Source organism: Dreissena polymorpha, chromosome 12 (assembly GCF_020536995.1).
Source record: "Dreissena polymorpha isolate Duluth1 chromosome 12, UMN_Dpol_1.0, whole genome shotgun sequence".
Taxonomy (NCBI): Eukaryota; Metazoa; Mollusca; class Bivalvia; order Myida; family Dreissenidae; genus Dreissena; species Dreissena polymorpha.
Window position 1 is genome coordinate 43,486,646 of NC_068366.1, and position 14,790 is coordinate 43,501,435.

The 14,790-nt window shown below is 33.5% G+C and overlaps 1 protein-coding gene and 2 long non-coding RNA genes across 6 annotated transcripts in view; 2 read left to right on the plus strand and 1 right to left on the minus strand.

Annotated features, from left to right (window-relative positions):
* Window positions 1-7,429: 7,429 nt before the first annotated feature.
* LOC127853249 (uncharacterized) lies at window positions 7,430-8,382 on the plus strand. The gene is made up of 2 exons (XR_008036540.1): window positions 7,430-7,978; window positions 8,140-8,382. It is a non-coding gene; the product is annotated as an uncharacterized LOC127853249 (long non-coding RNA).
* A 208-nt stretch (window positions 8,383-8,590) lies between these two features.
* LOC127853248 (uncharacterized) lies at window positions 8,591-10,554 on the minus strand. The gene is made up of 3 exons (XR_008036539.1): window positions 10,224-10,554; window positions 9,536-9,653; window positions 8,591-9,132 (listed from the first exon to the last, which is right to left on the minus strand). It is a non-coding gene; the product is annotated as an uncharacterized LOC127853248 (long non-coding RNA).
* Window positions 10,555-10,596: 42 nt separating this feature from the next.
* LOC127853242 (protein XRP2-like) overlaps window positions 10,597-14,790 on the plus strand; it is a 90,303-nt gene continuing 86,109 nt past the window's right edge. For all 4 annotated transcript variants that reach the window (XR_008036536.1, XR_008036537.1, XR_008036538.1 and 1 more), the window contains exon 1: window positions 10,597-10,762. Coding sequence is in view for 1 of the 4 variants with exons in the window: in XM_052387580.1 (XP_052243540.1) it covers window positions 10,680-10,762 (83 nt within the window). In the remaining 3 variants the exon portion in view is untranslated. The remainder of the gene's footprint in view (window positions 10,763-14,790) is intronic.

The following is a 14,790-nucleotide window of genomic DNA, read 5'->3' on the forward strand; positions in this document are numbered from 1 at the left end:
ATGACCTTCCTGTTCACTCATGGTCCGAAGCTGCTTCTGTGAGTTCTCGAAAGACTGTGCAATCTGAATTGCTTTGCCGAGAGTTAGTTCTGCTCCGATGTTTATTAGCTTTTCACGAATCTTCGATGAATTCGTGCCAAACACAATACGGTCGCGAATCATGTCGTCCAGGTCGCGAAAGTTGACGTCTCTTGCTGTCAACCGTAGTCGAGTGACGAATGCATCGAAATGTATTTCGTTGTAGATCTCGAACTTGTATCTCGCAAATATGGGATTCAGCTTTGGCTGTACGTGAGCTTGAAATCTGGTGTAATACGTGTCCAGTTTCTTTTAATCGTCTTCAGATATGTCACCCCGCGTAGAGTGAATATCCCTTCCTGTTTCGCCTGTCCATAGTAATAGGTAGGACACTTTTTCCTCCTCGCATTTAGCTTTCAGAGGTCCGGAGAACATAAATTCTACGTGTCGTTTGAATTTATTCCATTGCTCTGAAAGATTTGAATCAGTCCAGTTCATACACGTTGGTGTTATTCCCGGTAATTCCATTTTCTAGATAGTTTTACACAAAGTATATATAATTCAAATTTATTATTTTTTTACTCTGACACCATGTTATGTTATGTTGCTTTAACTAGTTATATTTTGTTTGTCGTACCAATGTTCATAGTTCTAGTACATAGTATCACAAATGTGATAAGGCAATTATAGACAATCAAGTCAAGAACACAAGCGTGCTGTTTCTAAGACGTAATTTTTAAAATTGGCAGATAACATGTGCTAGTGCCGCGGGTAGCGGTCAATGGGCATGCGCATAGAGATAAACATGCAGACACCTGTTCAACATATATTACAAAACCCACATCATGTCAATGAAACTCACGGTATACCATCAGAAACACACAGCGTACCTTCACAAACACATAACATGCCATTACAAACACACAACATACAATGGCAGACACACAGCAGACTATGGCAAACACACAGCATATCATCACAAACACACAACATATCATCATAAACACACAGCATACCATCATAAACCCACAGCATATCATCACAAACACACAGCATACTATGGCAAGCACACAGCATACTATTATAAACACATATCATTTGATTTAAACCCACATCATTTCAATGAAACCTCTGATATATCATAGTCAACAGAAAACAGACGAGGCGTTCCATAAAAAACGGCATCCAATCAAGAGGACCTACGAGCATCACGGCCATCAACTCGCAAATGTCACACATGGGAAGTACCTAGGGATCACAATGCATGAAAAAGTTCTTCGGAAGAACCATTTAAATGTGTCGTAAATAATCCAACATCAATATCGCCTTTTTAAGAAGGAAGCTACACGACTTTAGTGCGTCCAACCCTGGAGTATGCATCGACAGTATGGGATCCATATACATTATAACAAGCAGAACTAGTAAAATGGTTGCCTTCATAGGATAGCAATCCCTGCAGATACGTCGTACTGACCCCCGATTGTAACTAATGTACATGATCTGTCATCATCAACTGCCTGATTGAAATACCAGCCAACCTGAGCCTCCATCCAGCTACTGTGTCCCTACTTAGAGGGAAAATGTATGCTTTCTCGCCCCATACTGTCGATTAGACAAGAACAGACACTACTTTTTGCAAGCAGCAATCCGACTTTGGAATAATTTGCCGGTAGCAGTCTCACAGACGAGTCCTTGGACAGCTTCAAGGCAAGCCATGTAACTTCAGATGAGACCTGTTCTCGCGACGACTCCGCGTCCTCCATTGTGATTCCACTGCGCCTTGGTTGATGAAAGAAATGCGGTATAAACAAAAATTCGCTGTAATTAGATTATAATATGTAGTGGGTGTGGGAGTGGGTCAGATGGTAAACCAAGTCCATGGATAATTAATTCCATCTTATTGGAGACGTAGACCAACATAGTAACAACGGAAAGTCCTAAACAAAACAATGATATGTTTTTACAGACAGTACAACACAAGCGATACTACTAAATTTATATGGAACGAATACCACAATAACAACACTAATTCACACACATGTCAAAATACAAAATGTTCAATAGAGAAAAAAGTTTAACAACTCTCCAGCTTAGACAAGGTGCCTGTACCACGTGACTTTTTCGGCTATGTGTGGGACAATCGGATGTCAACAAACCATCGCTTCGGGTACGTTTATGATAATTTTTTCATTAATTCAAAACCATTTTCAAAAAAACAAAACAAAGACGAGAGCCCAGTCATTGTCAAAATACACAACTGTGTTAAGTTTTCGCAAAATTAATTAAGTATTTTTTCCAAAAAGTGCAACCGCGTGTTTGAAAACACACAAAGTGAAATGCTATGTGTGGTATATTTGTTATTCAATCAACAAAAACGTTCATTATAATATTGTTGAAGGTTTGAAAAATAGGGCGGACATTGTAATTCTTTATAGAGAAGCTACATATATTGTATGTTTGCGCATATACATCTGATTCGGAGTCTGTGTATAAAAATGCAATAATGCTATGTGTGGGACACATTTTTGAAATGCTATGTGTGGTATGCAAGAATTTTCCCGTCAGTTCTGCATTTAATCTGCACACAGTTTTGTAAGAATTTAAAACATATACGAACGTTGATTGTTTTTGTTTACATTTCGATATTTCCGCGCATGCGCATTGACTGGAGGGCAAAAACACTGGTTACAGTAACGTAAAGCATGTATAAAGGGCTTTTGCTTCGTCAATATTTTGATAACAAATGCGAAATAAAAATGAATATCTTAAAAAAAATAGTGCTAATATATTATATTTAGTACCAATAAATGTATATTCACATATATATATCGATCCCTCTTCATAAAAACAATGTAGTTATAAGCATCAGAGTAAACGTGGTGGGAATACTAAATACTGACAATCCCACAAAACAAAACAATGAAATTGCCTTATTGTTTCTGATAGTAAGACTTTAATAAATGATATTGCAAAAATAATAAAACACTTATTAATTTGATAATAATTATTAGTGGTATGGATAGGATTTTTTTCATCAGCTTGTAAGAGGTGCATTTAATCAATTATCAAACAAAGCCAAAAACGGAATACATAAAAAAATTAAATGTTATGGTTATATACTTTTCCAATCAATAAATTTTCGTTTCGTTAACATTGAATGCCAATGTTAATAAATTTTATCATACAAACGCGGAAAAAAACCTGCATATTATGCAAATTGAATTGTCTTCGCATGTATATTGAAATCTCTTTACTAGTGACACGGAGCGTATATTGTCATCTAGAGTCCGTGCTAGTGATAATTAGTGATAATTTAAAGTCTAGCATTCTATTATAAACACATTATAAATTTCATTTCTTTAACGCAAGTATTTTTTACCATATTGTGATAGCTTCTTTTCATGATGGTATTGTGTACACTGAAGTAACGTAAAATCTTTACACGTACTAGCGAAGTTTACATTTGCCGGATCCCTTAATTACGTAGCAGTAATACTGCACAATATGTTAAAATTATATTTATTGAACACTGTATTATAATGATTCAATTAACTGGCTAATATAATGCACTAGTTCCTGTTAATCCATTTCTGACAGATTTCGTCATTTTGTAATGTTGAAATATTTTATTGAAGCCACTTTTCTTTTTTGCTTTAACATTTGGCTTTACTGATTTCTCAAAATGCCAAGAGATGTCATGGAGGTATCGTGAATTGTGTTTAATGAACAGACAATCGTCTGCAACATGTGGTTTATGGCATGGACCCAATGTGCCTTGGTTTATGACACCCTGTTGTCTTTGTCTGGACGGTCTCCGATCATAACGAGATAATCGATTTGTGATGAACAAAGGTGCAATTTAACACCTATGCTGCAACACAGAGTGTCAAAACTGGTGTAACAATTAAATAAATCAATAACATTAATCGATAAAATTTATTTAAAGGGATCTTTTCACGCTTTGGCAAATTGACAAAATTGAAAAAAGTTGTTTCAGATTCGCAAATTTTCGTTTTAGTTATGATATTTGTGAGGAAACAGTAATACTGAACATTTACCATGGTCTAATATAGCCATTATATGCATCTTTTGACGATTTTAAAACCTAAAAATTATAAAGCGTTGCAACGCGAAACGATTGAATAATTTGGAGAGTTCTGTTTTTGTCGTTAAATTTTGTGAAACTACGAAGATTGCTTATATAAGGTATACAATACGTTAAGTATGTATACTCGGCGGAATAGCTCAGTAGGCTAAAGCGTTTTTACTTCAGGACTCTGGCAGGACTCCAGGGGTCACTGGTTCGAACCCTGCTCCGGGCAATGTTCTTTTCCCTTTTTTAATTTTATTCTTGATTTTTTACTGGAGCTTTTACGATCCAATGTTTACATTTATCAATATAAAGAATTTAATGAATAAGTTAAAACATGCCAAAATCTGTGAAAAGGCCCCTTTAATGTGTAACAAGGTTAGTTTTTTTAGACATATAGATTACTACATGCATACAGGTATGTTGCTAAGATAAAATCGATCCATTTGTTGTTTGTCTTCATCCTCAATTGTTTTCGTTCATTAAATCTATTTTATTCTGAAAGAATTACAATTTCTGAGACTTGTTTTAACTTCAAATGGTCGCAAAGAAGTGCAAGTAGAGAAATTTTGTGGTATCCATATACCGTATGTGCTTTTAAATGGTTTTCCACTCCCGAGTTCGTTTGAAGTAAAAACAAATAATAACAATATTATTCAAAAATAAAGTTCCTTGCATGCTTATGTCTTTTCAGACATCATAATTAAAATTATATTTGATATTATGCATGATTATCAACAAAAACGTTGATTTTGTCAAGGCAGTACTATGAGATAGATATTGAGATAGAGCTTCTGTATATGCGCTTTTTTGCCCTCCAGTAGAAACTCGGGTCATTTAGCAGGTGCGCGTGACGTCACTCGTCAACGTTCGTATACTTCAGTCTGTACTGAAAATATATCAAATTAACCAAATGTTACATGATGGAATACTGAAGTAATTGTGCCATGTTTAAACAATTTATGTTTAATTGAACATAAATTTTAAATAAAATACACTGCGTAATTGTTATCCAACCAATGGTCTTTTTTAACAAACACGTTATGTTGAACTATACGAACGTTGACGAGTGACGTCACGCGCACCTGCTAAATGACCCGAGTTTCTACTGGAGGGCAAAAAGCGCATATACAGAAGCTCTATCTCAATATCTATCTCATAGAACTGCCTTGACAAAATCAACGTTTTTGTTGATAATCATGCATAATATCAAATATAATTTTAATTATGATGTCTTAAAAGACATAAGCATGCAAGGAACTTTATTTTTGAATAATATTGTTATTATTTGTTTTTACTTTAAACGAACTCGGGAGTGGAAAACCATTTAAGAGCACATACGGTATATGGATACCACAAAATTTCTCTACTTGCACTTCTTTGCGACCATTTGAAGTTAAAACAAGTCTCAGAAATTGCAATTCTTTCAGAATAAAATAGATTTAATGAACGAAAACAATTGAGGATGAAGACAAACAACAAATAGATAGATTTTATCTTAGCAACATACCTGTATGCATGTAGTAACCTCTATATGTCTAAAAAAACTAACCTTGTTACACATTAAATAAATTTTATCGATTAATGTTATTGATTTATTTAATTGTTACACCAGTTTTGACACTCTGTGTTGCAGCAAAGGTGTTAAATTGCACCTTTGTTCATCACAAATCGATTATCTCGTTATGATCGGAGACCGTCCAGACAAAGACAACAGGTTGTCATAAACCAAGGCACATTGGGTCCATGCCATAAACCACATGTTGCAGACGATTGTCTGTTCATTAAACACAATTCACGATACCTCCATGACATCTCTTGGCATTTTGAGAAATCAGTAAAGCCAAATTTTAAAGCAAAAAAGAAAAGTGGCTTCAATAAAATATTTCAACATTACAAAATGACGAAATCTGTCAGAAATGGATTAACAGGAACTAGTGCATTATATTAGCCAGTTAATTGAATCATTATAATACAGTGTTCAATAAATATAATTTTAACATATTGTGCAGTATTACTGCTACGTAATTAAGGGATCCGGCAAATGTAAACTTCGCTAGTACGTGTAAAGATTTTACGTTACTTCAGTGTACACAATACCATCATGAAAAGAAGCTATCACAATATGGTAAAAAATACTTGCGTTAAAGAAATGAAATTTATAATGTGTTTATAATAGAATGCTAGACTTTAAATTATCACTAATTATCACTAGCACGGACTCTAGATGACAATATACGCTCCGTGTCACTAGTAAAGAGATTTCAATATACATGCGAAGACAATTCAATTTGCATCATATGCAGGTTTTTTTCCGCGTTTGTATGATAAAATTTATTAACAATGGCATTCAATGTTAACGAAACGAAAATTTATTGATTGGAAAAGTATATAACCATAACATTTAATTTTTTTATGTATTCCGTTTTTGGCTTTGTTTGATAATTGATATTAAATGCACCTCTTACAAGCTGATGAAAAAAACCCTATCCATACCACTTATAATTATTATCAAATTAATAAGTGTTTTTTTATTTTTGCAATATCATTTATTAAAGTCTTACTATCAGAAACAATAAGGCAATTTCATTGTTTTGTTTTGTGGGATTGTCAGTATTTAGTATTCCCACCACATTTACTCTGATGCTTATAACTACATTGTTTTTATGAAGAGGGATCGATATATATATGTGAATATACATTTATTGGTACTACTGGTCATGTACGTAATTCCGGCCTGTACGTAAAAAATCGGCCACCTGTGTAAAATCATTTTCATGATCTTAACGCACATATTTTGTCTTTATTTAGAAAAATCAACATGAAAACCATCCCCACTCTCAATATTTTGCAAATGTAAGAACCATATCACTGTAAACTATTGTGTTAAAATGTCACAAATATAGCAGGAAATATTTGGCTCATGGGGAAAGTGATGTCATCATTAATTGCAACAATTATAATCATATAAGAAACAAATATATTTGATAAAATTATTTTTATTTTATCTTATAAACTTTAATTAAAGTTTTACCAATTAATTGTACAAAAACTTATATTCAAAACATACAAATCAGAACCTAAATATAAATTTTTAATATATGAATTACCTCCCTTTAAAAGAATATTACTAGATTACATGTTTTAATATTATATATAAGCGTTTGCTAATAATCAACACTGAAGTCAACATTTCAAACAAAATGGGTTTACTTTTTTAGCTATGTTTGAAAAAATTTATTTAACACATTAAAAACAAATATTTTTTTATGAAATAGCAGTTTTCCATTGTTTATATTTATTAAAATAGGTAGGGGGAGTAACTGGTATAATAATTTCGCATTTATTTTAAATTTCAAGTCAACAATTTTAATAGTATAAACATTGATTAATACTCTGAAATTGAGGACATTTGTCAAAAGATATTGCTTTGTAATTTTATCTGCAGATCAAACTGAAAAGTGGCCGATTTTTTAGGTACATTTAACCTACGAAAATGGATAGTTTACATGTCATCATTTTCTGTTCATTAAGTAACATTCACTGATCTAATTCTATTTAAATTTTCATGCTAGGTGAGTTTTGAACCCAGGATTATATATGTGAAGTTTAGTTTTAACCAGTTGCCTAACATTAAAGATTTTTCTTAAATAGTCCCAAAAGTGGCCGGAATTACGTACATGACCAGTAAATATAATATATTAGCACTATTTTTTTTTAAAGATATTCATTTTTATTTCGCATTTGTTATCAAAATATTGACGAAGCAAAAGCCCTTTATACATGCTTTACGTTACTGTAACCAGTGTTTTTGCCCTCCAGTCAATGCGCATGCGCGGAAATATCGAAATGTAAACAATAACAATCAACGTTCGTATATTTTCTTTTTTTTTTGGCTGATTGTCTTTAAATAAATAGCATGATTGATATTTCTGCCTGATTATTAAATTCGGTCCTATTTTTAAAAATGAATGACAAAGAAAGTAAAAGCACTTGCTTTAAAATGGGTTTTAATTTCTGTTGTTTTTCAGACTTGACAAGGATTAGTCGAAGGATTTGTAACGCTTTAAGTCGCGAAGCTGTGTTAGAATTAGATGAACACCATCAAACCACGCGGAAGTTAATATGCGGCAAGTTAATTATCAAAACCACAGTGACAGAGACGGACCCAGCTTCATTCTGTGATGTTTTCGGAAAGCTATTTCAACTAACTATGCAAACATACCATTTAATATGTATTTTGGCATAATCAAAACAAAGTGTATGTATTGATATTTGTGTATATTTATATGTTTTGTATCTATGTTATTAATGAAATTGATTAGATGAATATAAAATCTAGATAGAATGTTAATAAAACAATTGTTTCATAACAAATAACAATATAAATCCAATGAGGATTGTTTGTGGTCTATTAAGTTCATTTAGTTTCCAATATCATCTCCATATGGATATCTTAAGTATATCAAAATAAACACTTCATTAATAATAACATTGCTTTATAACCAGCATACACATGTTAAAATAGAAATTAAAGCACCAAGTACACAAAGAAGTACATCAGTATTCGCAAAGTAACAAATCTTGCTATACAAACATATAAATGATCTAATTAACACGTAACACATGATCATCGCAAAAAAAGTCTTGGCTTTGGGGGTTTATTATACCAACAAATATATTTAATTGTATTAATACTTCATTAACTCAATTTCAAATGAAATATGAATAACTGAAAATAGTGTAAGATGTTTAATGAAAATACTCATTCGACCCGGTCATGAAAGGGGCTGCAAGATCTTGTTACCAACGCACCAAGTAATAAACAATACATGCTGTTCAATTTTTTGAATTGTCAAATGTGTATTTAATGTTTACTTTGATTGTTTTCTTTCACTGCAATACTTGCACCATCTGGTAACAAAACAAACAGTCTTTTGAACATATACTATATATGACAACTTTTCATTGATCAAGATATCAGTACGTCTCTTGAAGGTGCTTCCAAAAATACTTTAATCTCCCTGAAAAGAACAAAATATACATGAAATAAACTGTAAAACTTAAAAAATAAATATTGTCATGCGTGATATATAAGATAGCTCAATATGATTAAGATACGAATACATGAGTTTACAGAAAAATAAGTTATTGATCCTTTTGTCTATTTGTTTAAATAATGCTGTATTATCTCTTTATGCTTATTTAATGACTCTCGTTACGGTCTAATATGTTAACACATTCCTGATAAAAAGCACACGACCATAAGTTCAATAACACTTTTTGTAATTTTGTTACAATTATATTCACATGACACCTTGCACAATCAATCCTTACGATTTTGTGTATTAAACAAGTGCCTTAGTTGGAAGTAACAATTCACTGAAAATTTAACATTTTGTAACAATTAATTTTATAGAAACTCACAAGAAAAGGTTTGCCGCAACAGAAATATTTTCCTTCCCGTGCGTGGATGGCTTTGTGTTTGGAGATTCCCGACTGTGTTTTGACCTCTCTACCACACTGTTCCCAAACAAACGGCATTCTACAAGTAAAAAATACGAATATAAATTATCGACAATCATGATAATTTTGAGTAACATGAACGTCGTGATTATCATATTTTAAGCAAGCAAAACAGTACCAACAATGTTTTATTGACCAACTTTTGTTATTTAGACAGACTTAAAATATTATTGGTGTTTATGTCAATCTTTCGATTCTCTAGTTTAATAGTTTGTATACCACACACAGCATTTCAAAAACGTATCCCACACATAGCATTATTGCATTTTTAAGCACACACTCCGAATCAGATGTATTTGTGCAAACAAACAATGTATGTAGCTTCTCTGTGAAGCATTACAATGTCCGCCCTATTTTTTAAACCTTCGACAATATTATAATGAACGTTTTTGTTGCTTGAATACAAAATATACCACACATAGCATTTCAATTCGTGTCCTTTCAAACGCGCGGTGGCACTTTTTGGAAAAAATACTGAATTAATTTTGCGCAAACTTAATACAGTTGTGTATTTTGACAATGACCGTGCTCTCGTCTTTGTTTTTTGAAAATGGGTTTGAATCAATGAAGAAATTATCAAAAACGTTACCTGAAGCGATGGTTTGTTGACATCCGATTGTCCCACACATAGCCTAGTCCAAATAATTAGACGTAAGCTACCCCGCTTACGATGTAAATCGACCTCATATTTATAGGAGTAACACATAGCCGAAAAAGTAACGTGGTACAGGCACCTTGTTAGATTAAATGAAGATTACGCACGCTGTAGAGAGAGGATAGAATTTCCAAAATAAATGTATGTTATATGAAAAAGGAGACAATAAATTGACCTTTACTACACATACAGCAGAAATGTATAATTATGTTAGGTGAATAAAATCGCAAACACAGTTGCTAGTATGATACCTATTTGTTCTTAACTGAATCTTACATTATTAATATTAACCCACACCGGTCCGTCAGCCAATCGAAATGCAATAATTATTCGGTACGGTACCTGTTAATTTTAGCAACAAGAAATGTCACGTTGAAATTCAACGACAAAATGGGTTGTTTATTTTCACGAATCTTTGGAAAAGCTGCTCGACATGAAACACTTGAAGAGGAGCAACCGAAAGTGTTCTCATGGTAAGCCAGCATAGTCTTACATGGAACTAAAGAAAAGCATTTAACAAGCATTGCAATTGCATTGCCATTGGCATTTTTCGATTTTAGAAACACAGACCGGGTTAACTTATGGGATTGCACCTGTGTTTATATGGAATCGTCCTGGTATGTCGCATGGATTCAATTTGGTGGCAATGCTCACGATGGCTACAGTAATAAGGTATTACATTCTGAGCTCCAATGGGGTTTTGAATCCCAGTGTTCTCCATAACAATTTTAGTAACCAGTTAGATATCACCGCGTAGGGTATTTTCAACAATGACACATTTTCCGGTGTAAACGCGCCTATTGCAAATGCTCAGCATAAGTCACATGTTACTTCATTTGCATACACACAGTGCATTCACAGGGTTTTTTTTTAGAAAAAGGGGAAGACTCTGGACGCTGGGTAAAAGGGGAAAATCAAGCGCGAAAGAGACATATTTGGGGAAAAAATAAAAACTGTTCATTTCAATGTCTATAACTCACCTACATACTTCAGGTTTTTTTTTTAGAAAAAGAGGCATGTCTCTGACCTTTTGTTCTTAAACACATGAACAAGTATGATATTTAAGTCGAAGTCCTAAATAAAGTTGCAGGTGTAGATCTAATTATGGGAAATGTTTTCAACTGGAGCCAAGGAACGATGTCAATATTATGATTTCAATTTCATGATGAATGGGTTGACGATCTAGATCTGCTACAGTATTGGAAGGGAAAGGTGCGGCAGCTGCTGATTGTCTACTTCCACTTTCACAATAATCCGACAGTATTAATCGATGTTGATTACATGTACCTCCGAATCCTGCTGGGTTTCAACGGTTTTTGATGATTCATTCTTTAAAAATGCGTCAACGCAATTAATATTTTCCGAGTCCGAACGTTTTATTTTGTTCGTGTATGAACGCCAATTGTGAGACTTTTTTCTGTTTTAACGTTTATATCTTGGCTTTCACATAACCCGGATGAAAACTCGACTGGTTTCCGGTAATTAATTGATGAAACACCCTTCTCGCGCAAGACCGGAATCCAGTAAAATAGTCACATGATTAATACGATTAGTTGCCCGTAATTTAAGAGCTATATATAGAATCACTGGGATGCCCAGATTTGAGTGTTCGTCGGGAGAGAGAGAGAGAGAGCGAGATCGTTGTACATGGTACAAATTGGTTAAGTGTCGACTTCCCAAAAGAAAAAAAAACTTTTCTTTGAGGGTGAAATATTATATTTTGGTGAAAAATTATATTTTTGGAGGGGAAATGGTATTTTTAGGGGAAAAATTCTGGTAGGGGAAGACGCCGAATATCGGCGTCACTTTCTAAGTAAAAAAACCCCATGATTCAACAGATTACCTAATTAATTTAAGTGATATAAGCAATAGAAACAATAAATAGACAAACTCATATTCCTGCACAATAGTTTTCATCCATTTAAACTAACCAGAAGATATTCCACCTCATTATATAAGTTTTAAATCTGTATTTATTTAATACAAATGTTGTCATTTATTTAAACAAAGAACATTACATAAAATGTCAGGTAAGACTTTTTAGGTCTGACACAATATACTGAACAGATTTCCTTAGCAAATTCAATGTTAAAGCAATAACTTAAACAAAAAATAAAGTCAAAGTTTTGCTGGTAGACACCCTCATAACCATACCTTTTCTTAAAGAGCATTCCAAGCTGAATTGATTTTAAACAACAAAAACGATAGGTCATGTAGTATCTAAGAAAGAACTCTAGGCGAATCAACTTCACTGTTATAAGGCCATCTTTTTACCTGCTTTTCTCCAGTTGATGAGCCTTTCCCTCCATCTGTCAAAGTCTCATGTTGTCTCCAACCAGGGACCTATACAAACAAAGGGATTAGCAACCTCGCGATATCCCGTTTCAGCGCGCAAAATAAACCGGTGCGCGAGATTTGATAATCTCGATCGATAAAACGATTACTCTATCTACCATGCGTCTAAGTGATATCGATTGCAAGCGATTTCGCTCATTTACTGTGGTAGTTGTTTCCCAATATTGGAGTTTTGTTGTTTAATAAACAGATACATATTCATTCAATTTTAATTCGTTTGTCTTGTTAATAAATAATTAGTAGTATTAACACCCAGTATGCTACACAGAACCTAATTACCGGATGCGTTGACGAGTAACAATACCATTTGTTTCTTGGGGTTTCAATTGCAGTTGAATTTCGCATGTATGTGCAGGTAGCAAAGACCGGTCTTTTAATTAGTTAAAAATGTTACTCTGCTGTGTGAAAAATATCAAAATTATCAACGCCTGTCAATTGCTTACAATTTGAACTGTATAATTGTTCTTTTTTATCATCCGAGACAATGAAGGAATGCCATTTTATTATTCTGTTGGACTCCTTTTAAACATGATATCCATGGTATTACTGAAAGTCTTTTCATATTCAAGTATTGAACAAAAATCGGCAGAATTTGAAGGCAAGGCAATTCGGAAAAGTCGTTTATCTTTTATTTCTCAGTATAAATCAGTAAATCACTGAAACATACACATAAGAACATACATGATAGGTAAACTTGGTATTATTTAATTTTAAGAGTATGTGTTACAATACATCCATGTTACAAAGTGTAATGAGCATTTAGTTTAAGAAAATATTATAAAAACCCAATAGCATGTGAAAAATCACATTTTTGAACAAGATTTTGCACATGTAACTTTTTGCAATGTGAAATAGAACTTAATAATAAGACAAACAATTTTTAGCTCATCTATTTTTTGAAAAAAAATTATGAGCTATTGTCATCACCTTGGCGTCGGCGTCAGCGTCAGGTTAAGTTTTGCATTTAGGTCCACTTTACTCAGAAAGTATCAATGCTATTGCATTCAAACTTGGTACACTTACTTACTATCATGAGGGGACTGGGCAGGCAAAGTTAGATAACTCTGGCGTGCATTTTTGACAGAATTATGTGCCCTTTTTATACTTAGAAAATTGAAAATTTTGTTTAAGTTTTGTGTTTAGGTCCATTTTATTTTTAAGTATCAAAGCTATTGCTTTTATACTTGCAACACTTACTAACTATCAGTAAGTTTGAATATATGGCTAAATTTTGTGTTTCGATCCACTTTACTTCTAAAGTATCAAGGCTATTGCTTTCAAACTTCAAATACTTTCATGCTATCATGAGGTTACTGTACCTGGCAAGTTGATTTTTACCTTGACCTTTGAATGACCTTGACTCTCAAGGTCAAATTATTAAATTTTGCCCCCCCCCCCTGCCAATCCCCCCCCCCTAAATATTTTTTTTTTTTTTTTTTTTAAAGATCATCTCACAAATGACCACCACACCCTCACACTATATCCCCCCCACCCAACCCCCCAATAATTTTTTTTTGAACCGGTTAAAAACACAAATATTTATTTTTATTATTATGCCCCCCTTTGAAGAAGAGGGGGTATATTGCTTTGCTCATGTCGGTCGGTCGGTAGGTCGGTCGGTCCGTCCACCAGGTGTTTTCCGGTTGATAACTCAAGAACGCTTGGGGCTAGGATCATGACTCGCAGATGACCCCTATTGATTTTGAGGTCACTAGGTCAAAGGTCAAGGTCACAGGTGAAGGTCATAGTTACTGGAAATAAGCATTATAAGGTTTTAGCATGGTTCAAAAAAGGGAAACAACTACGGTTTATGCATGTTCTTTTTATTACAGATTTGCCTCCCTTTAATTCATTCAAAATCTCATTTTACAGCAGAGATTCCAAATCTGACCTGTAAATGAGCCCCATATTTACTGCCAGTGCTAGGTTACCTTTTCCCATTTGATAATTCTTACTGCTGCTGCTACTGCTACTACTACTACTACAACTACTACTACTACTATTAATACTACTACTACTACTTCTACTACTACTACTTCTACTACTACTACTACTACTACTACTATTACTACTACTTCTACTACTACTACTACTACTACTACTACTACTACTACTACTACTACCACTACTACCACCACTACTACCA